The sequence below is a fragment of the Chelonia mydas genome, chromosome 5 (assembly GCF_015237465.2).
Source record: "Chelonia mydas isolate rCheMyd1 chromosome 5, rCheMyd1.pri.v2, whole genome shotgun sequence".
NCBI classification, from domain to species: Eukaryota; Metazoa; Chordata; order Testudines; family Cheloniidae; genus Chelonia; species Chelonia mydas.
In genome coordinates, this window is record NC_051245.2 from 86,372,702 (window position 1) to 86,398,862 (window position 26,161).

At 41.1% G+C, this 26,161-nt stretch overlaps 1 protein-coding gene across 1 annotated transcript in view; it reads left to right on the forward strand.

The window, feature by feature from the left end:
• The window catches only part of HSD17B3 (hydroxysteroid 17-beta dehydrogenase 3), a 36,575-nt gene extending 11,095 nt beyond the window's left edge, over window positions 1-25,480 (forward strand). The window contains exons 3-12 of the mRNA XM_043546243.1: window positions 1,759-1,805; window positions 11,494-11,569; window positions 14,540-14,647; window positions 15,359-15,426; window positions 15,811-15,846; window positions 18,286-18,320; window positions 19,335-19,416; window positions 23,690-23,755; window positions 24,040-24,189; window positions 24,613-25,480. Of these exons, the coding sequence (XP_043402178.1) occupies window positions 1,759-1,805; window positions 11,494-11,569; window positions 14,540-14,647; window positions 15,359-15,426; window positions 15,811-15,846; window positions 18,286-18,320; window positions 19,335-19,416; window positions 23,690-23,755; window positions 24,040-24,189; window positions 24,613-24,723 (779 nt within the window). The 3' untranslated portion in view covers window positions 24,724-25,480. The remainder of the gene's footprint in view (window positions 1-1,758; window positions 1,806-11,493; window positions 11,570-14,539; window positions 14,648-15,358; window positions 15,427-15,810; window positions 15,847-18,285; window positions 18,321-19,334; window positions 19,417-23,689; window positions 23,756-24,039; window positions 24,190-24,612) is intronic.
• The last annotated feature ends 681 nt before the right edge of the window (window positions 25,481-26,161 follow it).

The following is a 26,161-nucleotide window of genomic DNA, read 5'->3' on the forward strand; positions in this document are numbered from 1 at the left end:
GCTCACAGTGCCCATTTCATTCCATTTATTATGAAAACTTCTTGGGGCTACCTGGGAATTGTTCACTTTGTTCCCTATGGTCAGATTGTTTATATGGCACCCAACGCATTCTAGTTGCTGGGTCCCTGCACCAAGGATATTTCAAGCCAAATGAAGAGATGATGGGAGGTGTGAAGACAAAGTTGAAGAGAATGGGTAGGAGAGTGAAGGGAGAAGGGTTACACGTACATGAGGGCAAATTTGATTTGGTTGTGGTCTATGTATGTCCTGCTTGGGGATCGTAGCATCTTTAAAGTTGTTCTCTAAAAAATTAAGATATTGTATTTTAAGGTTTGGTGGGGTAGAAGTGGATTAGATGGGACTGGAGTGGTGGGGAAGGATTTGCCAGAGCAAAGGAGCATGGAGGAGACACTAAAGGGAAGATGGAGGCAAAAAGAGAGGGATGCAAGGGGACAGGGAGATGAGGATGAGGAACAAGAGAATGAATGGAAAGGGTCATAGTACTCAATGGTGCGGTCCGTGAGCAGAACATGATAGTGCAAGAGGGGTGGTCCAAGACACCAGTAGCTCCTCACTGGGCCGTGGGGAATAGTGGGGATTGGCAGGCCTGGATTCACTCCCTGCATCCTCTGCACTAGCTGGAGACTGGGGGAACTACACTTGCTACTGTGATTTACAGGCCACCTAGGCAGGGTATGTCTTACTGCAATGAATAATCCACAGCTGGCCTGGGTCAGCTAACTAAGGCTTAGGCTGCGGGGCTATAAAATTGTGCTGTAGTCATTCAGGCTTAAACTAGAGTCTGGGCTCTGAGACCCTGCAAGGCGGGACATGCCAGTGTCCAAACTGCTGCAGTGCAATTTTATAGCCCACAGCCTGAGTCCGAGTCAGCTGACCCAGGCCAGCTGCAGGGTGTTTTATTGCAGTTTAAACATACCTGTAGGCTGGTCTGAGCCATGTAGAGTGGGGAAGAGGCAAAGGGCCTCTACTCAGCTCCAGTTGTGTCTAGGGTGGGGAGAAGTCGAGAGGGGCAGGACCAGATTCATTCATTGCACCTTTTGGTTTTGCTACTAGTTGTGAGGAGGAAACTCTGTGGCATTTTTATAGGTCACCTGAAGACTCCTCCGGGCTGGTGGTATTCATGACAGGTACTTAAACATGGGATAAGGCTGGAATTTTCAAGAGATCCACCTCACATTACTTTCAAACAGGTTGTGCTCCTAACTGCCCCATTGTGCCACTGAAAAATCTCTTCCTGAGAGATTAGAACATTTTCCTCAAATTCTTTTACAGAAAAGAATTGAGTCCATTGTTTTGGTTTGGTATCCTGACTCAGTTTCTCCATCTATAATGGGGATAATACTGATCTAACTGTACCTAATAGGGTTTCTATAAGGATTAATCAGTCCATGTTATTAAAATACCTTGACATTGAAAAGAGCTAAATAAGGTGATAATTATACTTAGTTGAAAAAGTCACAATGCCAATAAATGAAATATCTAGAATGAAACACCATTGGTACAAATTATTGTTCTGCTTGCACTTTAAGGGGAATTATAAGCCATACTTTCTGTACAATGTGTTTAATCACTGATTAGTGGAAGCAGGTTCCTTGGAAAAAACTAAAAAGAGACTAAAGTTTGCACTTTTAGCCCAGCTCTTTGAGCACTGGACATTAGTGTTTAGGAAATTCTGAAACACAAAGATTGAATAATGAAAGGACGAACAAAAGGTTATAAATTTATTTTTCCCCCTAGTGGTCACAGGAGCAGGAGATGGAATTGGAAAAGCATATTCCCTTGAGGTAAGTAAAGCATCTATAAAATCAAATATTGGTGAATGGGAAATATTGGTGAATGGGAAATTTCCTCCCTTCCAACATTCTCTGCAACTTAGTAAACTGATTCTACAGTTAAGAACATTATATATGCTTAGGGACCTAATCTTTCTTCTGTGTATGTGCTTAACTCATGTTATCACTTAGAGATATGACATTCACTTTCAAAATTAGAAGAATGACATGAAATAGCCCCAACTGCTTCCATAGTGCCAAGAAAATCACAGGGAAGTACTGAGTGATCCTAAAGATTTAATGCATTCTGTAATAATTATATAGTATAAACTTTAAGAGACAGTATAGTCTAATAGACTAGGTTTGGGACTGGAAAATCTATTGACCTGGGTTCCATTCTCAATTAACCTGCTGTTTGGTTTTGAGCAAGTCACTTATGCCAAATATTTCAAACTTGGGTGCCTAACCTTAAACACAAATTTAAAAGTGTTGGCCTTAACCTTTTTGCCTCAGTTTCCCCAGTTTTAATACTGGGATAATAATATCTACCTCACAGGGGTGACTATTTAATAGCATTGCCAACTCTCACAATTTTATTGCAAGTTCCATGCTGGGTTACTTAATGCCCCTGCTCCTGGAAACAAATGTTTATGACAGAATCTCAGTTTTAATTGAAATTTTTTTTCTAGCCCTCATGGTTACAGAGAAAAGCTTGAAAATGTTATCTGATGGCACAAAAACCAGAAGGCATAGAAAAAACATATTAAAAACATTATTTTTAAGCCAATCTTAGGGCATTAAGGGCCTGATACATGGTTTTGAGCATTTGGGGTTGTCAGTATTGTAGTTTGTTTGAACATATAAACCATAAACAAAAGTGTCTAGTATTTATAATGTAATATTCATTGGTAATTATTATTATTGTGTCCAAACCAGTCTCCATGACCCATGGATCACACCCTTCTCATGCAGAAGAGTGGGTCAGTTTCATTCTCTGCAGCATTGCTCCCTCCCTTGTCTTTGGTCCAGTTCTCAGTGAATGGGCAGGTGTGGGGAGGGGATCATCTAGGAGAAGAATGTGCAGAATAGGAGGAATAAGTATGCATGCCCAATTGCAACTTCAAAACCACATTTATGAGTGCAAATGCCTACACGTGGAACTTGGGGATCAGTGCATATAAGTGAGTGTTTGGATGACATTTAACCAGTGTGTCGTTACAAATGCTGTGTTGTCCACACAAATGTGGGTTTTGCATGCATACAGAGGTACACCTGCAAATGTTATGTGTCAGACTCAGTGCACACTGCCTGTTTTGTGCTACTTGAGCAATAGAAAGCAACTGTAAACCTGGCTTAACAGGACAATTAAAACACATTTATGGCTGCTTTGTGTTACTGGGGAGGAGTAGAACAGCTTGAGTTTGGTTTTGGAAACTTTGGCTGTTACTGACCAGTTACTGTGGAGCATTTGTTAATTATTTTGGCTTTTGTTGTATGACTAAGAGTCAGATTCCACCATCTTTATTTATGCTGAATAGGACCTTACTCCACAAGTAGCCTTATTGATTTAAACCCTGCTCAGCTAATCTACAGGGCAGATGCCAGGCACAGGCCTCTGTGAGCTCACTGCTCAGCATCTTCATTTGGCTGGCCCAGGATTTTGTGAGGCTACTGGTTAAATACCTCTGACCCTTTGAAGTTTCTGTCATTGCTCCTCTGCCTTGCTGTACTGATATCAAAGTATAAACCCCTCTGAGGTTACTGACTCTGTGCCTCGTTCTCTGGGCAGATGTGAAGGTACAGGTCTCACTGATGTCTCCTCCTCAGCACCTCTAGTTTGCTGGGTTGAAGCCAAAAGGCCTTTATATGGGTATTGGCTCAACACCTCTGCACTTATGGGTTTATAACAGAGGACAGATCTCTGAACATAGGAATGGCCATACTGGGTCAGACCAGAGGTCCATCCAGTCCAGTGTCCTGTCTACCGCGAGTGGCCAATGCCAGGTGCCCCAGAGGGAGTGAATCTAACAGGTAATGATCAAGTGATCTCTCTTCTGCCATCCATCTCCACCCTCTGACAAACAGAGGCTAGGGACACCATTCCTTCCCATCCTGGCTAATAGCCATTAATGGACTTAACCTCCATGAATTTATCCAGTTCTCTTTTAAACCCTGTTATAGTCCTAGCCTTCACAACCTCCTCAGGCAAGGAGTTCCACAGGTTGACTGTATACTGAGTGAAGAAGAACTTCCCTTTATTTGTTTTAAACCTGCTACCCATTAATTTCATTTGGCGGCCCCCAGTTCTTATATTATGGGAAGAAGTAAATAACTTTTCCTTATTCACTTTCTCCACACCACTCATGATTTTATATACCTCTATCATATCCCCCCTTAGTCTCCTCTTTTCCAAGCTGAAAAGTCCTAGCCTCTTTAATCTCTCCTCATATGGGACCTGTTCCAAACCCCTAATAATTTTAGTTGCCCTTTTCTGAACCTTTTCTAATGCCAGTATGTCTTTTTTGAGATGATGGGACCACATCTGTACGCAGTATTCAAGATGTGGGCGTACCATGGATTTATATAAGGGCAATAAGATATTCTCCGTCTTATTCTCTATCCCTTTTTTAATGATTCCTAACATGCCGTTTACTTTTTTGACTGCCGCTGCACACTGCATGGACGTCTTCAGAGAACTATCCATGATGACTCCAAGATCTTTCTCCTGATTAGTTGTAGCTAAATTAGCCCCCATCGTATTGTATGTATAGTTGGGGTTATTTTTTCCAATGTGCATTACTTTACATTAAATTTCATTTGCCATTTTGTTGCCCAATCACTTAGTTTTGTGAGATCTTTTTGAAGTTCTTCACAGTCTGCTTTGGTCTTAACTCATCTGCAAACTTTGCCACCTCATTTTTTACCCCTTTCTCCAGATCATTTATGAATAAGTTGAATAGGATTGGTCCTAGGACTGACCCTTGGGGAACACCATTAGTTACCCCTCTCCATTCTGAAAATTTACCATTTATTCCTACCCTTTGTTCCCTATCTCTTAACCATGAAAGGATCTTCCATCTTGTCCCATGACAACTTAATTTACATAAGAGCCTTTGGTGAGGGACCTTTTCAAAGGCTTTCTGGAAATCTAAGTACACTATGTCCACTGGATCCCCCTTGTCCACATGTTTATTGACCCCCTCAAAGAACTCTAATAGATTAGTAAGACGTGATCTTCCTTTACAGAAACCATGTTGACTTTTGCACAACAATTTATGTTCTTCTATATGTTTGACAATTTTATTCTTTACTATTGTTTCAACTAATTTGCCTGGTACTGACATTATACTTACCGGTCTGTAATTGCCAGGATCACCTCTAGAGTCCTTTTTAAATATTGGCGTTACATTAGCTATCTTCCAGTCATTGTGTACAGGTGCTGATTTAAACGACAGGTTACAAACCATAGTTAATAGTTCCGCAATTTCACATTTGAGTTCTTTCAGAACTCTTGGGTGAATGCCATCTGGTCCTGGTGACTTGTTACTGTTAAGTTTCTCAATTAATTCCAAAACCTCCTCTAGTGACACTTCAATCTGTGACAATTCCTCAGATTTGTCACCTACAAAAGACGGCTCAGGTTTGGGAATCTCCCTAACATCCTCAGCCGTGAAGACTGAAGCAAAGAATTCATTTAGTTTCTCTGCAATGACTTTATCGTCTTTAAGTGCTCCTTTTGTATCTCAATCGTCCAGGGGCCCCACTGGTTGTTTAGCAGGCTTCCTGCTTCTGATGTACTTAAAAAACATTTTGTTATTACCTTTTGAGTTTTTGGCTAGCTGTTCTTCAAACTCCTTTTTGGCTTTTCTTATTACATTTTTACATTTAATTTGGCAGTGTTTATGCTCCTTCCTATTTACCTCACTAGGATTTGACTTCCAATTTTTAAAAGATGCCTTTTTATCTCTCACTGCTTCTTTTACATGGTTGTTAAGCCATGGTGACTCTTTTTTAGTTCTTTTACTGTGTTTTTTAATTTGGGGTATACACTTAAGTTGAGCCTCTATTATGGTGTCTTTGAAAAGTGTCCATGAAGCTTGCAGGGATTTCACTCTAGTCACTGTACCTTTTAATTTCTGTTTAACTAACCTCCTCATTTTTGCACAGTTCCCCTTTCTGAAATTAAATGCCACTGTGTTGGGCTGCTGAGGTGTTCTTTCCACCACAGGAATGTTAAATGTTATTATGTTATGGTCACTATTTCCAAGCGGTCCTGTTATAGTTACCTCTTGGACCAGATCCTGCACTCCACTCAGGACTAGATCGAGAGTTGCCTCTCCCCTTGTGGGTCCCTGTACCAGCTGCTCCAAGAAGCAGTCATTTACAGTATCGAGAAATTTTGTCTCTGCATTTTGTCCTGAGGTGACATGTACCCAGTAAATATGGGGATAATTGAAATCCCCCACTATTATTGAGTTCTTTATTTTGATAGCCTCTCTAATCTCCCTTAGCTTTTCTTCATCACTATCACTGTCCTGCTCAGGTGGTCGATAATAGATCCCTACTGTTTTATTCTTATTAGAGCATGGAATTACTATCCATAGAGATTCTATGGAATATGTGGATTCATTTAAGATTTTCATTTCATTTGATTCTACATTTTCTTTCGCATATAGTGCCTCCCCCCTACCCCCCGCACGACCTGTGCTGTCCTTCGATGTATTTTGTACCCCGGAATGATTGTGTCCCATTGATTGTCCTCACTCCACCAGGTTTCTGTGATGCCTATGATATCAATATCCTCCGTTAACACGAGGCACTCTAGTTCACCCATCTTATTATTTAGACTTCTAGCATTTGTGTACAAGCACTTTAAAAACTTGTCACTGTTTATTTGTCTGCCCTTTTCTGATGTGTCAGATTCTTTATGTGATTGTTTCTTGTCTGATCTGGCCCATACTTTATTCTCTTCCATCCTCTTCTCCTGACTAAAACCTAGAGAATCTCTATCAATCGACTCTCCTCTAAGAGAAGTCTCTATCTGATCCACGTGCGCCTCTGCAGCAATCGGCTTTCCCCCATCTCTTAGTTTAAAAATTGCTCTGCAAACTTTTTAATGTTAAGTGCCAGCAGTCTGGATCCACTTTGGTTTAGGTGGAGCCCATCCTTCCTGTATAGGCTTTCCCTATCCCAAAAGTTTCCCCAGTTCCTAATAAATCTAAACCCCTCCTCTCTACACCATCGTCTCATCCACGCATTGAGACTCTGAAGCTCTGCCTGCCTACCTGGCCCTGCACGTGGAACTGGAAGCATTTCTGAGAATGCCACCATAGAGGTCCTGGATTTCAGTCTCTTTCCTAGCAGCCTAAATTTGGCCTCCAGGACGTCTCTCCTACTTTTCCCTATGTCATTGGTACCTACATGTACCACGACCACCTGCTCTCCCCAGCACTACACATAAGTTTATCTAGATGCCTCAAGACATCCGCAACCTCTACGAGGGGCGGCCCCTGTGAGGGTTCCTGGCTCAGCATATCTAGTTTTCTGGGTTGATGTAAAGGCATAGTGTTACTGGCATGACAGTTATAGCTTGCTAATGTCACAGGGCTTGTGGAAGCAATTGACTCAGCACGTATAGTTTTCTGGATTTGTATTAAAGTTCAGGCCTCTGTGAGTCCACTGGATGAGCACTCTAGCGTGTTGGGCTGATGTGAAAGTCCAGACTTCCATGAGGTCTCTGAATCAGCATTTCCATCTTCTTGGGCATCTGTGACAATACTGGCTGAGTTCCTCAAGCTGACTTGTCTGATATCAAGGCAGAGACCGCTCTGAGGTTACTTGCTCTAGCTTGCTGACTGATTTCACGGAACAGATTTCTGTGAGGTCCTTTAGTTTGGGGGCTGATGTCAAGGCTTCAGACTTGCTAAACTGATCTCAAGGCACAGGTCTCTGAGAATTACTGGCTCAGCAGCCACAGCTTGCCAGGATTATGTTAAGTCTTAGGCCTCTATGAAGTCACTATGCTGCACTTTTAGCATTGGTACCTACATGTACCACTACGCTGCACTTTTAGCATGTCAATGCACTGGCCTTTGGCAATTTACAGGCTTGACACGTCTATCTTCCTGGAATGATGTCCAGGGACAGACTTCTGTGAGTATTACTGGCTGAGCATCTCTAGTTTGCTCGGCTAATATGAAGACCCATGTTTATGTAAGGCTTGTGGCTCAGCATTTCTAAACACCCTGAACTTGCTGAGCTGAAGTGAAAGCACAGGTCTCTGGAGGTCACTGGCTCAGCTGAACTGGGCAATTTTTGACTACAGCTTTCCTTGTTTATTAATAGCTTCATATCTTTAAACATTTAAGGTTGATTTGCTTAAATCAGGGTTTCATTAGATCATTTTTGAGAGTGAGGAATTTCATATAATACAAGCTTTGGTGTTTGGGAAAACCTTTGTGTGATTTGTTAAAACTTAGCATATTATTTACAATCTGGTGAAAATTAATTATGGCTTGAGTTGCCCTATTCCAGTTGATTCACTATTTTACAATGTTGCAGGAGTCTCCCATTACATTCTTCTGCAGACACAAATATTTTAGGTTTGTTTTAGCAGTAGCACCGGAGGAAACCTTTTAAAGCAGTTTTGCAGAATCCATTTCTCCTTTTGGTGAGCTTCATTTTTGCAATCCTGCTCTCCTATCCTACTTCCTCTGGGCTACATATTTGTTGAGAGATTTGAGTCAGACAGGTCTCACAGGGTTGAACCGCGAGAAATTAAAAGAAAAAAAAATGACTGGGGATGCCAGTCCTGCCAAAAATCCCACTATATAGACCTTAGGAAAAAAAAAAATCTAATAGCTTTTACAAACGTCTAGAAATCTAGAACAACTGTTCCATAAATCATAATCCTGCAATTTTAAGTTCTTATGATCTAGTCTGAGTATGGCCAGTTTGTGTGTGCAACGGCAGTAATAACATGCACAAATGAGGCCCAAAATCTGTGCAGTTTTGCATGTGGCTCTAGCTATTTGAAAACTTGGCTCATTCTGGAAGCTGCAAAAATGCACTATAAGGCATAGTGGTTTTTTTACTGGTTTGATGTGTGTGAAAGTCTTCTGTTGCACACTACAATGCGTGCCTAAGCCTTCTATTAACCTGTTTCAATATGCTTAGACATTTGTCACTGCTGGAAGTAGTCATGATGATCTTGCCTTTTAGGAATCCCAAAATTTCATGAGCATTTAAATCCTTTACCACTGGGAGTCAGGATTTCCTAATACAAACAGGTTTATGTTGCACAATGCTGGAAGCTGGGGCTTGCTCTCATCCGCAGTGGGAAATTCTATTCTCTAGCTGCATCACAGGCCTTGTCTGTACTAGGAAAATGCATTGTCTTAAAAAGTATTTTAACAAAGATGTTTTTACTAATAGAATGTTAAACATGACTTTGCCCTTCAACATGACTGATTAAAAATGAATTTTCTCAATACAGAAAAGGCCATAGTATACAAGCCCAAGTAGAGTGGTATTTTCCAACTCTCTTTTGCATTAAAAATTGGCCATCATCACGTCACATTTCCAGCCTGCTATAGAGAAGCTAAAATGATTCCTGCTCTTGTCTAATGATCACTGTTTACTAGGGTTTTATTAGCTGGCCATAAACATTTATTCTTGGCTGAAATTTGGCATGCAAGGTCTTAGCAATGAAAATCATTATCATTTACTTTTTTCAGCAAATTGCAATAAAAATCAGTGGAACGCATTTATTAAAACCAAAGTTCAGAAAAATAGCTCAGTTTTTGATGATGATACTTATATTACTAGCATGGATCTGAATGCTTAAAAAACCCATCTAAATGGTCCCCAAATTACAACTTGGAATGAGTGACCATGGAAACAGCGACCATGTCTCCGTAGCCTTCCGAATAGATTGGAAACAGCTTGAGTCAAGCCTAATGTGGACAAAGGGAAATTTGCCAGTACGTAGACAATTAGAGTTCTCTTCCTGAGTACTTCAAATGCAGCCCTTAAAATGAGCTTTCAAAACGCCACAGTGTCTAAGTGTTTGCATGTTTCTTTGTGGCACCGGACAATTATGTAAGAGTCTCCAAAAGCTCAGAACTGTGAGAATGGTCTTTGTGCTTAAAATGCAAATGGTTGTTTCCAATACATTTAGTGGACAATCTCCCCCTCATACTCTCGATGTAGCAAATTTTTAAACAAAGGTCCTCATTTCTTAACATTCTTTTCATTGTTTCAGGGAAGCTCAATGGGACAAACTGTTTTCCTCAAATAGATTTAGGGGGGAAAGCATTACAGGGAGTCAGTTACAGAAATGAATGCCTTTCCAGTGTGTGGGGTTTGTCAACTAGTTTCTTACTCTCTAAGTAAAACCTGGTACTTTCAGATGAAGTTGGCCTTATCTTTGTGCACATTCATTTAACTCCGCCTGTCCCTGCTTCTGTGGGCAGCTTTCTAGCTTCAGCTGAACTCTCTCCTCTGATCATGCACCCAAACTCTAGTGCAACTTCAGCTTGTTAAAAACATACACTCCACAAGCTGGGGCATATTTTCCTTTCAATCTGTGCACAAAGCTCTAACTGGGAGTGGAAATGTTTATGTTCATGATATATATGTACACACAGAGAGAAGTTAGATAAAAACATAAAATACTCTTGCTGGAAGGTTGCAACCCAACACTACTTTATTTCTTAGACTTCAGAATTATAACACACAAGACCCCAAAAACGGAGAGAGAAAGAGACAAAACAGGCTGCTCCTTAAAACAGAGAGCTACAAATTACCCCACTTTACTCTAGGCTGCCTGCCTGCAAACTGACTGCTGCTAGGCCAAGAATTACCACAAGAAGCCATAAGAATAAGGGGAGAATATGACTATTTGTTTTGCATTATTTTCACATTACCTCACCAACTATAAACAGACTTATGTTAAGAAGTGTTTGCATCTACAAACCTAAATTCTTGCCTACATTTTTATGGATGTGCTTCTGTGTGCACAAAAACTCTTGCTTGTTTATTTACTTCACTTTACTTAAAAATTCTCTCATTCAAGTTTTGGGGGCATGATATATATATTATATAATATAAATTCTAACCAAAGTCCAAAATATATAATCCTTTTAAAATTCATCCCAAAGTTAGGACCCTCCCACTATTCAATACAGCCCATTTAGCCCCTTTTCTCAGGGCGGGGCGGGGGGGGAGGGAAAGCATGTTGGAAAAAGATGAAATATTATAGAGTGACCTGGAGGTCAACAAATTCAGGTTCTGGTGAATTAATGGGGAAGTCAGTTCTACAGCAGAAGGCCCCTTATTGGAAATATCAGGTGGAATTGCTCTCCTTCTGTCAGTTAATTAGAGCCTTTCTGAGAAGGGCTCAAGGGACGTTGTTTTGGCAAATCTTTTGTTTGGCTATAGGTTGACGCTCAGAGGGTTTTGTTATGATGGGTCAGGATCATATAGGGAGGGGGATGTTTGTGCAGCTGCTATAAGCAGTTTAACTAATGTGTTGCTTGGTTTTAATTTTTGTCATGTCTCCAGATAGTACAGTGATGAGTATTTGAAAGTAAATGAAATATTAAATAAAATGCTTAATGTTGAAAGCTAAAAAAGTCATTTAATGTTCTCATCACCAGAATGTCATCGGTTTTAATCATTTTAAACACCTCTTTTGTAGCTTGCAAAACGTGGATTAAATATTGTTATGATAAGCAGAACACTTGAAAAACTGCAGAAAGTAGCCACTGAAATTGGTAAGTGTTTAAATCTGAAGAAGACTGTGACAGGCAGCAGGGTGTAATAGGGCACTGGATTCAGGAGACCCAGGATTCTGTTCCTAAAGTGTTTACAAAACATTAACTCTCATACCACTCTGTGAAGTAGATGAGTATCATTATCCACAACTGACGGCTAGAAATACTTTGCGAAGGCACAGAGATTAATTTTTAAACAGTCACATAAATGTGTGGCAGCGCTGGTTATTGAACCTACACCTCCTTATTCTCAGTCCAGTACTTTAACAAATAGCGAACATCTCCTCCTCCAGTATAGGAAGTGAGTTGGAAAGGATTACTCTTTTGACACATTCAGCCCCATGAATTATAGTTGTGCCATAGGAGTTCTCAGAATTGGAATTCTACATGGGCAGAAATCCAGAATTAAAAAAACATTTATCTCCAGTGTTGGAATGTAGAGTGAAATGTCCACCTATTCAGACAGGAAGGCCTTTAAAAAAATCAAGATAAGATTTGAGAGAAAAAAAGAGATGGAGTTTGTGCAAACAAGTAGAGCCGTTATGTCTATTAGGCTACTAATGTAACACATTTTGTGTCGTGTATGTAAAACATTGATCAAACCATAAAACGAAGGCTATGTTTACACTATAAACCATTGGATGGCAGTGTGTAAAGTATGTATAGCTAGATGTCACATAGGGTGCCAACTTTCTAACCGCAGAAAATCGAACACCCTTGCCCTGCCTGCCCCTTCCCCGAAGCCCCACCCCTACCCTGCCCCTTCTCTGAGGCTCCACCCCCCACTCACTCTATCCCCCCCTCTCTCTATCACTTGCTCTCCCCCACTGAGTTGGGGTGAGGGCTCTGGGGTGGGGCTGGGCATGAGGGGCTTGGGGTGAGGAGGGGGCTCCAGGCTGGGCCAAGGAGTTTGGAGTGCAGGAGGGAGCTCAAGGCTGAGACAGGGGTTTGGGGTGTGGGCTCCAGGAGGGAGTTTGGGTGCAGCAGGGGGTTCTGAGCTTGGGTAGGGGGTTGGGGTGCCGGAGGAGGTTTGGAGTGCGGGCTCCAGACGGTGTTTACCTTAGGTGGCTCCCAGACCCTCAGGGCAGAGGCACGTGGAGCCCCCAGGGCCGTTCCTGAGCCAGAGGGACATGCCAGTTTCTTCCTGGGAGCTGCATGGACCCTGGCAGGGAGCCAGCCAGCCCCGCTGTGGCCAAATGGACTTTTAATGGCCTGGTCAGCAGTGCTGACCAGAGTTGCCAGGGTCCCTTTCCACACTATGGTGTGCAGCTACGTCTGTCAGCGAAAGGTTCCGGAAGAGGGGAGGCAGCAGAGAAAGGCTTTGTCGGCTCCATGCCGCCCGAGACTTTCACTGTAGTGAGGAAAAGTGCTGCTGCTGGAGTCTTTCCCTGTACATTTAGGGCTAGATTCTGCAATTAGCTCAGGCTCCTTTGTTGTACTCAGGTGCAGGGATTCAGCTGGCACAAACCTGATGGAGCTGGCTCCTGCACCAGCCTTTTTCACTCCACAGCATACTGGGCGGGGGCAGGGAGGGAACAGGTTGGAGCTCTGCTCCACTTCATAACACTGGTTCTCTAACTCATGCCAGGCCTGGCACAGTCCGGCCCGCAGAATCACGGAGCCATAATTGGCTTCCTGACAGCCTCCCTGCTGTCCTGCCCCAAGCAGAGCTCAGATGTACAGAAGAAGCAAGCTCTTGCCAAATCTGAAGATATGCTGATAACTGAAGTGGAATTAGAAGCTTGCAATTTCTGGGGAAATTAGGGTCTCTCCCTTCTCCCCCCACCAAAAGGCCAAGCTCTGATGACACTAGCGGGTGACATAAAAGAAACACATAGGAAAGTTAGATACAAAGTCCAATTCCGTATAGCTATAGAATCAGTTTCCATTTCACCAAAGGAAGCTCCTAGACTTTCTGGAGTCTGTGTGCACCTGAAATGGTCTCTGCATTTCCATTGTTGACAAATGTGTGTGTTCAGATCACCGTTCAAGAAAGGGAGGAGGAGAAAGCCTTTCAACTGGTCCTAGATTCACTTAGCAAATCTTTCAACAAACCTGGTCGGAGGTTCAAGATGATCATGAAACCTGAAAGCAGGTTTAGTAGTAAATATTTTTCATGTGAGCCCCCTTGTTAGCAGAGTTATAATTTGAGCTCTGCAACAGAGAATTTCAGCTTTCATTTGTGAAGTCAGTCAGTCAGCCTCTCTTCTATGTGAAGACAGCATTGAAAATGTAAACGGGATATAAACCAAACAACTCAGAGACAGGATTCTGCAGCTGGATTCCACTTTTGCAGGAGGAGGGGTAGGTGTTGGGGAGGGGGAGAGATTATAGATTCTCCCATTTCCCTTTTATGTAAAATGAGTCAAAGTTGAGGTGTTGCCCAAAGAGTTGCCTCAATAATCCTTCCCAAAATCCTTAGGCTGACCCATTTTACAGTGGTGTGATTATGAATAACACAAATAGGCTATATTTCAGAGGGAGGCAGCAAAATATTGTTTCACAACCTGCACCCAAAATGCCAAGTCCAGTTCTGCTTGTTAAAATGTTCATCTTACAAAGAAGCAAACTTTTTAAATAATTGTATAAAACAGAGTTTACATCAAAGATCTGTCAGCATGTTCTTTTTCAATAAATTGCAACCCTTCTCTTATAAACATTAAAATAATCGGGGGAAACGTTAGAAGTTTTGCATTATTTATAGTTAGGGGGCTAAATTTTGTCTTGATATTTGGGCAGCGCTCCCACAGATTTCAGGGCAGAAATTGACCCTACATTTTCCTTAAAAAATGTGTTACAGAAAGTGCCTTTTGCTTATATTTTGATTACTGTTAAAAAGCAAGGGAGTTGAAACAGCTGCATGTAGTACAGAGTGCAATACACAAGGGTGAACCAAGTTCTTTGGCTCATTCCTCTTGATTGCAATTCTCTCTATTTATATATAAAGACATTTTGTGTTGTTAATTACAGAACAGGCCACAGGTAGAAATGTGAAGATCATACAAGCTGACTTTACAAAAGATTACATATATGAGAATATTGAAGAAAGTCTTCAAGGCTTAGAAATTGGCATTTTGGGTAAGTTAATTAGACCCATTAATTGAAGAGTATTTTGATAATACATTATATAAATACAATTGCATTTAAGTAATTACAGCTTACTATGGAACTACAAATTGGCATCACTTGTTTTAGAACATGGTGTACATGACACTAACAGCTGGTTTTAACATGCAGACGTTATTAAAACTAAGTGTGCACTTGCTTAATAAACTGGTTTTGGTTGTTTATTATACAGGTTGTAGAGGTGAATCAAGGCCCTCTCTGGGTTCCCTATTTCTCTAATAGGGTACAGTAATTTATTTACCATCTAAGCCAATCTACCACCTGCTGAGTAGTATCCATTTTATGTGGTAACTCTGGCTGTTTAGTCGCAATGAATTCATTTTCAGCATTTGTTTTACAGCTGTGTGGAATTCTTGCACTGAACCTGAAAGCCGCTAGAAATGAACTTTTTGTTAAAGCTAACTGGAGTGATATGAATAGGAACAAAGTATTTTTTAAGTATCCTTTAATGAATTAAAAAAATCCAGTAATAGCCTGGTTTTGCTTCTACTGAGGGCAATATCAATGGCTTTGGTTTCAGTGGGAACAAGATGGGTCACTAACATAGCATTTCTCTTCACATATAGCTTAAAAGCATCTTAAGGAGAAACCTTTTGTTTAACCAGCTAAACTATGCACTTCATCCAAATACAGTTCTTCTTGTTCTGTTTCCTTCCTGACTAGTTAACAATGTTGGAATGCTTCATAATTCTCTTCCATGCCGTTTCCTAAATGGAGCAGACACAGATGAGGTAGGATTACGTTGTAGTACTGTTGTTTTTTCTTGCAATGTAACAATTAGGGCCGGAGGTTCCATTTACTAAGGGACAGATCCTGCATCCATTGAGGTCTGTGGAAGTTGCACTGTTGAATTCAGTGGGAGGAGAACTGGGGCCTAACTAAACATACTTACAAATGAACATAGAATGACAAATGGATAATTGTGCAGGAAAATAGTTATTTGCATGTACAATCTTGGTAAATATGCATGCATTTTTGCACCCTCCTTTTGAATTACTTTTTACCCTGGATGTTTTGTTAGAAGTCTGTGCAAACTGAATCCTCATGTTATAAATGCCAGCTAAGTGACCCCTCAAAATGTGTTTAAATTTGCATTATTTTCTTGTTTTCAACAGAACCTCATCAACTGCAACATTGTCTCTGTTACCAAGGTATGTACAACACACATTCAGTGTATAAAGAAATAAATGTATTATACCAGAGAAAGATATTGTTTCAAACAGTGACAATGAGTTTTCTTATCTCCTTGCATTTTGGCTGGCTTCTTAGCTGCTCATCCTGAGCCATAATGGAAGCTTTATTTTAGGAGTCTAATTAACCTGCTAGGTTCTGCTACGTGTGAAACATTTTGATTAGAGCTGGTCAGAAAGTTCTCAACAAACTATTTTTGGTTGTCTAAATAGGCTGTTGTGGCAAAAACCAAAACGTTTTGCAAAAAGGTAACAATTTTGACAAAACCTTTGACAGGAAAGCTTCTTGTCCACATTGGTCGGAGAGAGAGAGAGATTGAAAATCTGACCTTTTTGCTTCAAAAATGGATGTGATGCAATTCCACCTTGTGAAAACATTCATTGCAGATTGAACAAACCTTTTGAAGACAGATTTCAAAACCTCATAAGTTGTTTCAAAACAAAACTGTTCTCTGGCAAGCTCTAATTTTGATTAGCTACTTCCCTTTCAAGCACAGTTAGTATTTCACCACCTCCCCAGCTCTGATTAAGGTTTGATTAAGGTTTGGGGCAACATGTTAACCTGAGCTACAACTAAATGCTTCATAGTTCATCTCAACCTTAGCTAATATCTTTATAAACATGACATGAGAGGCTTTTATCGACAGACTTTCCTCTTTAATTGTTGAGAGTTTCCTCCCCCTATCTAACATACCTACCTCCCACAGTTTGGCCTGTTTGATCACACCACATACTTTCTCAAAGGCTATGCTCTGAGAATTGCTTTGACTGCTTACCAAAGAATCTCTCTTCTTGAAAGGTGTCTGGATTTTAAAATAGAGCACAAACCCCAAAATAATTCTTGGGGGGGAGGGACAGCTAAAAGGCTAAATTTAAGTGTGTAGAAGTGGGACAAGCCAAAATAAGCCATGTTAGCTGGTTAGGTAAATGATTTCTTCTTCAAGGTTTGATGTATAAATCCTTTCATATTGTTCAACTAAAATAAACTATTTATTTCTGCCATTTCTTTCTATAAAACTTCCATAAAATCTGCCAATTCCTCTCTACCCCTCCACCACAATAATTCCCTTTCTTGGCCTGGATGATGCCTTCCCCTAATTACTGCAACCTCCACCTCTCTGGCCTCTCACAAAGCCACATGCCCCCTTCAGTCTATTCCAAATGCTGGTACAAGAATTAATCATGTCTCTGACTAGATCCATCCTCTCTTCAAATGTTTCTGCTGGTTTCTCATTTTTGTCCTGATCATATGTAAGCTCTTGACCTCCTGCAAGCTCTAAACATCCTGAGGTGAAATCCTGGCTCCAGTGAATTTAATGGGATTTTTGCCATTGTATTGGATAGGGGCAGGATGTCCCTTGTGGCATCTGCTTTCATTGATACTGTAGTCTCTCTCTTCTGCCCTCCTTGTTCCAGTGAAACTTCATGGCAAATTTCCATATTGATGTCTTCCAGCCACTCATCTCTCGACCTTTTTCCACTTTGTCCACTATGACTGGCACCGTCTCCCTTCACCCACTCGGACACGAAATGGCTCCATCCTTTCGTCCATAAATTCCAATTTGAAAATGAGGCTTAAACCCCCGAATGCACATTCTCACCCCCTTCACGCTACTGACCGGAACTAAGCACCAGTATGTTTATCTGCACTAGTTTACAGTGTTAGCCTTTTCTTTCTTTGTAAGTTGTCTATCAAGGCTCTTCTCCTTAAAAGCTAAGCACATGTGTAATTCTTTGAACACTGAGGAGTCCCATTGAGTTCAAAGGGACTCAAGTCCATACTTAATGTTAAGCATGTGCATAAGTGCTTCACTAAATAGGGATGGACTTGAGCACATAACTAAGTGCTTTGCTAAAACAGGGTTAGAGTGATAGAGATGGGTGACTGAATATTTAAGATCCAACACAAACCTTTGAAATTCAAAATGAACCTAAAGCTTTTATGCTGCGGCTTGAAAAAGTTGAAAAGATAAGGAAAAACATTGTGTTTTTGCACTTTCTGATCCTAGTTGGTACCAGAAGTGGAAATGCTGAAATACCAAGAAACAGATTGAGATATTTGATCCAATATTACAGACTCATGAAATTCAGATAGTTTGGAGAAGATTTGCATAAGCTGGAGAACATTGCATATCAAACTGACCCTTGGAAACTTTGGTCAACAATTCAACTTAATGTGTTCTAATCTGTGCCATTAAAATTTCTAGTCTTTCCCCAAAATTTCAAAGTATTTTTTTTAACCTACCTGCTCTGGCTCAGACCCCCCGTACTCTTAAAGAACTTAAGGTGTTAGCACATTTTCTCTGTTTAAAAAAAACAACAACAAAACAAAAACATAAAAAAAAAGACACAAAGCACAGGGAGAGGGAATGTAACTCATAGCCGTTTTATTTCTTGTAGATGACACAGATAATTTTGAAACAAATGGAGCCAAGGTAAAACTACATTTTTTCCCTTAAGCTTTCTGTGGGTTCTAATTATAGCAAATACTTGCTAGCTCCAATTAGTTCTGCAATAACTACTCAAGTTCTGGTGTGTCGATGCTCAGTATAATTTATTTCTCCCATTGCTGTGTGAACAACTGATAGGAACTGTAACAAAAAAGTAAAATAAAAGGCAGATCAGAAGATGTAATATACTGGGTTAAGCTTACAAAAAAGATATGCTTGTATAGCATATGTAAACCTACCTTTTATGAGTCTAATTAAGCATGCAAATGTCTTTACACACATAAGTATTTTTTAAAGGTAGCTGTAGAGTTTGGAATAATAGTATTTAAGTGTTAAAGATAAGTTACAATAACTGGATTTACTAAGAGCAATTAATTCAGCTCCATGAGTAAAGGGTTCCTTTTCTTATCTGTTTCAAGGGAACATATATTTAAGACATAATTTTGATAACTAAATTTCCATCTGTTAGAATTTAAAAAGGGTGAGGAGAAAATTTTTATTTTAGGGTACAGTAAACTTTTCTTTCAGCAACAATAAAGACAAGCTTTTACCTTTTACTAGTTTTCCCTTTGGTTATTATGAAAATAGCTGAGAGATGCTTTTTACTGCGTATAGGGAAAATTAAGGTACAAATGAAGGAAGTAGGAAGAGGAATGGTTTGGTTAAGGAGCAGTTATAAACATAAATTCTTTTCTCTGAATTTTTCAAATATCTGACAATATTCATGCTCAGATGTAAAACGCCATGAGCAAAATCCCCCATGGTTCCAGTTGCACTATTCACTTAAATTACACTTCTACAATTTTCTGTCTGTGTATTTGCTGGTGCCTAATTAAGCTCTAAAGACTCGCTTTGAGAATGTAGCCTATTCTGTTTGTATAATAGAAAAGTTCTGCCTTCTAGAGGAAAAGACTGCAGTTTTAATCTTGTGCAGGACCCAGATCCTACTGTAATATAGCAAAAGGAAAATTTAATTTAACAATTTAATTTGAATTTCAGACGAAAAGGACTTATTCTGAACCTTTCTTCTGGTTTGGGCACCTTTCCTTGTCCATTATATACTATATATTCAGCTTCTAAAGTAAGTCTTTCATATTGCTTTGTAAATCAGTGTTGCTGAAATGTTTTACACCTCAGCTGGTGTAAATCAGTGTAGCTCCATTGAAGTCTATGGAAGCAATGCACTAGCTGCGAATCTGACTAATAATATTGATATTTTCAGATGCAATTAAACACCACCACCACAATATTCATAGTATCCCTCTAAACTAAGGCAGAGAATAGGGCAATGGTGAACTTCTGTAGGGACAGGCTAACTGGTGTACTCAAGACTGAAGATGCACAAAATGTGACAGATTTTGTGGAGGGTAAAATTTTGTGTAGTGGAAGGATGGAGATGGGAGATGCGTGATGGGGGACGGCGGGCAGGGTCGGCCCCCCAGTTTCCCTCACTCAGCCGCCCCACCATCAGCAGGTAGGGGTTGCCTTGCCTGTGTTTCATTTGGAGGCTTCACTTTGAGTTAAAACTCCCAAAATTTTAACTTCATACTGATAGGATTCACTTTGATGATTTCCATTCAAAACCATAAAATGCTGAAACTCAGCTCTTGTTTGGGTGACGTTCCACCCAAGCTCCCTCAAAACCCAGACAAAACTCACACAAATCTAGCCCAAGTTTCAGCTACATTGAAACCTGAGTTTTTAGGTGGGGTTTTTTGGTTGCCTAAGTTTCTCATGGCTCTACTCAAAAGTGAAATCAAATTCAATAAAATATTTTTAGATTGAAAAAAACATGGTCAGCATTATATAAAAATTTCTGATGACAGACTGACATGTCTCTTTTTAGGTACTTATTATGGAAACAATGACCATATATCTGAGAACCTCGCACTCCAATATATTAATACTCACAAGATCCGATGAAGTGAGCTGTAGCTCACGAAAGCTTATGCTCAAATAAATTTGTTAGTCTCTAAGGTGCCACCAGTACTCCTTTTCTTTTTGTGAATACAGACTAACATGGCTGCTACTCTGAAACTTGTAAGACAGCATTTCCCTATTATCCCCATTTTATAGATGAGAAACTGAGGCACAGAGAGGCTGTGAGGTGCCCATTGTTACACGGATGTCTGTGGTGAAGCAGGGACTTGGACCCAGATCAAGTCCTAGGCTAGTATCCTAAAAACCAAACCATCCGTCATCTCTACTTGCACTTTGCATAGTCATTGATCTGTGCAAAGTGGATGTAAAAATGTTACCATTGATGTAAATGAATGGAGAATTCTGACCTGATAGTATTTTACACCCAGTTTTGCTCAGTTTGTACAGGAGTAACATACCATACAAGGTGCAAGGCAGATAATCAGGCCCAAAGTTTCCAGACTAGAGATGGTCCCAACAGGAACAATATTGAACTGTGGGTACATTGGGATCTAGATTCATCTGTGGAGCTTAATTTTGCAATTTGGGTCCATGAAATATGGATCTCAATCCAGAGCCACACTTCCAGGCTTGGGTTCTTCTCTACTCCAGAGTTTTTGAATTTGGCTCTTGTCACTGTTGCAAGATAAAGAGCACTGCAATATGTGACAGAAAATGGAGAGGAACTAAAAGGCTAACACTCGTCTATCTTTAATTTTCAGGTTTTTTTCCAGTCCCTTCTCTTGTTTTTCAGAGGGCCTGTCTACCAGCCTCTACTTGAGAATCACACACACAAAATGCAACCCTTATTCTCTGGTGCCTAGAATGGCTAATTCAGCTGTCTAGCCTTTTGGTGATTTTAATTTTTTAAATAAAGTGAACCTCAATTCTATTTAGGGATTAAAATGGCATTATGGGCCAAAAAAAGCATACAGATGATTTATCTTCTACCACTATATAGTTAATTCCAGTTTAAAAAGGGACCTTTCCTCTCACTGCTCATAGTATATTTTCAGATGCTGGAATGAGAATATTGAGGTGTAAAACACCAGTTGCCCTCTGCATAATATCTAAAAAGCACCAGAAAGCATTATCTTCAACACTGATTTTGTGCATCTAATTACTGATGAACGACTCAGTGTTGCCGAGTCACTTGATATTTGGTGTGTCTCCATGCCCCAGCTCCTGAAGTCATAAGACTACTCTGAAACCTGAGATTATGTGAGACTCTTACTACTTTTTTTTAAAAATGAAAGCCAAGTTTCTAGCCCTTCTGGTGTGGAGAGAAGCCTGGAAACACTAAAGGATCAAGCAACAGAAAGTATCTATCTCTCTTTCCTCTGCCAAACGTACTGTTTTTAAAAGTCTAATTATTTGTAAGCCAGGCTCATGATGTTATGGGGCCTGACTCATGATTTTTGGCAAGACATTTGAACAGCAGCAATACAAATATGTCCAAATTCCAGCCCTGATTCGGATTTCACTCACAACAGTAAATTGGGACTAACTCGAGTGGAATCAGTGGTTACTCTCCTGTGAGTGCATTGGCCCAGGGACTGCACTACTCACCACTTGGCAGTGCCTCCTTGTGGCTCAGATGGGGAATTAGGTCTGCTATCTGGTCTTAAAACCCTTCCTGTAGTTAGTTACTCAGTCGTTGTTCTCACTCACTCACTAGCCTCTCATGCTCCTGGAGCTGCGGCACTTTCCTCTTCATAGCTTAACCTGCCAGTCATCTCACATTAAAGTTCTCCCCCTATCTAAGCTACTGTAAGGCAAACTGTCGCAGGTGCAGTCTGCTCCTCACTGCCTGGTCTGTGCCACTCCTCCAGTGGCTGGTAGGGGAACCTGGGCCTACCCTCTACACTGGGTTCCAGTCCAGGGACCCTCAACCCAGCAGCTCTGGGCTTTTACTCGTCCAGCCCTTACTGCTTCTTCCCTGGACTGCTTCCTACTCTCTCCTTGCAGCTTCCCACTCTTCCCCCTTGTATAGGGTTGCCAACTTTCTAATCGCACAAAACCAAACACCCTTGCCCCAACTCCTGCCCTGGGAACTCACCCCTGCTCTGACCCTTCTCTGAGATCCCACCCCTGCTCACTCCATCCCTTCTCCCTCCATCGTTTGCTCTCCTCCACCCTCACTGGGCTGGGATAGGGGGTTGGCTAATAGCCATTAATGGACTTAACCTCCATGAATTTATCCAGTTCTCTTTTAAACCCTGTTGTAGTCCTAGCCTTCACAACCTCCTCAGGCAAGGAGTTCCACAGTGCGCTGTGTGCTGAGTGAAGAAGAACTTCCTTTTATTTGTTTTAAACCTGCTGGCAGGGTGCAGGAGGGAGTTTGGATGCGAGACAGGACTCAGGGCTGGGGATGAGGGGTTGGGATGCAGAAGAGCGTTCTAAGCTGGGGCAGGGGATTGGGATGCAGGAAGGATTTTTTCAAAGTGGGGGCTCTGGCCAGGCGGCGCTTACCTCAGGTGGCTCCTGAAAATGGCCAGTATATCTGGCTCCTAGGCAGAGAAACCAGGGGATTCCGCATGCTGCCCACGCCTGCAGGCATCACCCCCGCAGCTCCCATTGGCTGCAGTTCCTGGCCAAAGGGAGCTGCAGAGCCGGCGCTTGGGGCAGGGGCAGCATGCAAAGCCACCATGGCTGCCCCTGTGCCTAGGAATCAGACATGCCGGCTGCTTCTGGGAGCCGTGTGGAGCTATGTCAGGCAGCCTGCCTTAGCCCCACTGTGCTGCCGACCAGACTTTTAGCAGTCGGGCATTCCAGTCAAAAACCAGATGCCTGGCAACCCTACCCTTGTATCAGGAAATGCAACTGCAGGTTACCCACCCCACCCACCTCCTTCCTTTCTTTATAGATCCTGCCCAGCTCCTCCCCCGAGCTGGACTTATCTGCAAGTAGGCCCTTGTACACCCTAGGTTTCCTCCAGGTGCAGCCTATAGGTTATTGGCCTAATTTCCCCCTGCAGGCCTGGTGTGGGGTGGATGTCTCAGCACATGTGTCAAAAGAAGAATGTGTTATATTCCAGCAATGGTACAACTGCACCTGTGCTAGCAACTGGTGTAAACACAGCTCAGGCTTTTTTACCACTGTATCCTCAAAACTGCATTTTCATAACCTGGGATATTTTTGAGTCCCTTGTACACTAGCTCTTGTTTCATGTCTGACTTGTGCTGGAATATGGGTACAACTTTTTCTGTGTAGAAGATCCTGTGGGATCAGATTCAGGCCCTCCTTTTCTAAATGTGGTACAGCAGGTGGATGCACTAAATAACTCATTGCTAGGTTTTGCAGACATGTTTGTGCTCTAACTTGGATGATAGTTGGGTCATTTTGGTAAGGGGTATGTGTGTATATGCATGCATGTGTGCACACAAGTAATTTCAGTTCCTTATGACTAAGTTTATTCAATTTTGTTATTCTAGGCTTTTGTATGCACATTCTCCAGAGCACTTCAAGCAGAATATAAGGCAAAGGGAATTATCATACAGGTGATATAGTATCTTTGTTATTTGCCTTCATTTTCATGAATATTTGAAGTCCAGTCACAGAGCCCAATCCCATGAAGTGCTGGACACCTGTGTGGAAGCGTTGGGTGGCCCAGTGTCCCTGCTAAAATTTCCTCCTCACTGTTGTGAAACAAAAGCTTCCTTTCCTCACTCCACCCGAGAGGTGGCTGCCCTTTCACTGATGCTCCATATACTTTCTATAATGTGTTAAGGACCCTTCTAAATGAAAGGCTCTAATTATTGTCAATAATGATCTTTTATTTCAGGTGGTGGCTCCTTTTGCTGTTTCTACTCCAATGACAATGTACCAAAAACCCAATCTCATAACAAAGACTGCGGAGGAGTTTGTTAGAGAATCACTGATGTATGTAACTGTTGGAGAGGAGACATTTGGTTGTTTAGCCCATGAGATCTTGGTAATTAAATTTAATAATTATTACAGGGCTCCCAGGGACTGATCCCAAAGCCCATTGAAGTCAACTGGAGTCTTCCCATTGATTTCATGGGGTTTTGGATCAGGCCCCAAATGAAAAATTCTGTACAGGCTTAATGCTGATTGTGAATTGTTGATGCTTATATATGTCACCAATTAACCGTAGTGGGAGTTAGGTACAAGCACTGATAAGAGTAGATTCCATCAGTTGGAAACTGAAAAAAAAAAACCCTCCCCCCACTGAAATATTGACTGTAGCAATATCACAAAAGTTTTCAATGCTAATTATTATAACCTACATGAACACTGATTTGATTTCTTTATAGCTTCCTGTAATGACTTTTTTTTTAACCCCCCCTCCCCTTTTTGTTTGTTTGTTTTTCCTTTTTGTTCCACTGTTTGTAAGGCATGCATCGTGCAGCTCATTCCATTGTGGGTATTCCACAGTGACAGACTTCAAGAGGTGTTCCTGAACACATTTTCGACTTACCTGAAAAGGAACTGGAAGAGGCCCTAACAAAATCAACTTTTTAGACCATGTGAAATTGTGAATCCTAGCTTCATACACTATAATTCTGGGGTCTAAATTCAGCTCTGGATGAATTTGGCCCAGCATGCTTACTGAAGAAGTTTGCTAAGGGCCTGATCCAAAGGCCATTGAAGTCAATGTTTTTCCACTGACTTCAATGGGCTTTGGATCAGTTACAGAGGGATGGGATGCTACAGCTGCTTTTGCTTCTTTAAACTGAGCTTGCAAATGGTGGGTAGCTACAGCTGTTTAATGTTTACAAATAAGACAATTTGCATTAATTCCAAACATAGGTTTGTTTGCTTTGATGCTTTTAGGAAGATTCACCTGTTCTGTGAAGGGGCTTTGGATTTTTGTGGTAGGACACAGAGATTTTTCTAGAGGAGGAGGAGATAGTGGGAAGAGGTTTTAGACGTTGGAGGGAATCTGTGCATAGGGGCTTTGGAAGTTTGCTGGAACAGAGTTTATTAGTGGAAAGGGCTTTGGAGTCCTCCAAAGCATCTTATATGAATCACTGTCAGACAGGATACTGGACAAAGTGGACCTCCAGTATGGTAACTTCTATTCCTGTGTTTGTAGGAAGATGAAAGCTGAAGGTGAAGACTTTGAATCTAGATAGTTATTTGGAAAACATTACACATTCAGAACTTCTCTTTATTTTGTGCAGAATTAGGAAGTGAGAATCTTTGCACTTTGCAACGTTGTTTTGTTTGTGCGTTCCAAAAAGCTATTCAATAAAGAAACAGTCAAATATCAGAAGTCTTATTTAAACCAGCAGGAGTGAATATATATTTGCATTTGTTGGCCAAATGTGATCTGAGGATGTCCCTGTAGTGTAAACAAGATAGGAGGTAAAGCTGTGCTCCCACTTAATTCAACCACTAAATAGATCCTAATGACTCCTGCAGTTCCTTTAAGATGCCATGTGACAAAAAGCTATATAATGACATATGCCAGATACTGCCAACGCACTGACATAGTATAGCATAGCAGCTCCTTGCCATAAAATACAATGTTAAAATCTCATTGTAAGTCTGACTTATATCAGAAGGACGAGACAGGAAAGATTCTAACTCTCCGCATATGTCAGCACAGAAACCAAATTATGACTGTTCTGAATCTTCATTCAAAGACACATTAGGGAACACCGCAAAGCATACTACATGTTATGGTGTTTGTGTGTGTGCGCGTGCACATACGTGTTTAGAAATAGTTGATTCTGACGTTTACATACTAATATCTATTTTTAACCCCTCTCACACTGAACATCATCATTAAAATAATTACTTCAACCTCCAGGAAACAATGAGCATTCTTCATGGTCATGTAATACCCACCACACCTCCTGTAAGGTACAACGAACTATGTTCTATGGAAATTGTAAAGCAAGGCCTCACAGAAGCATGCTAGTAACTCTGTGTAAATA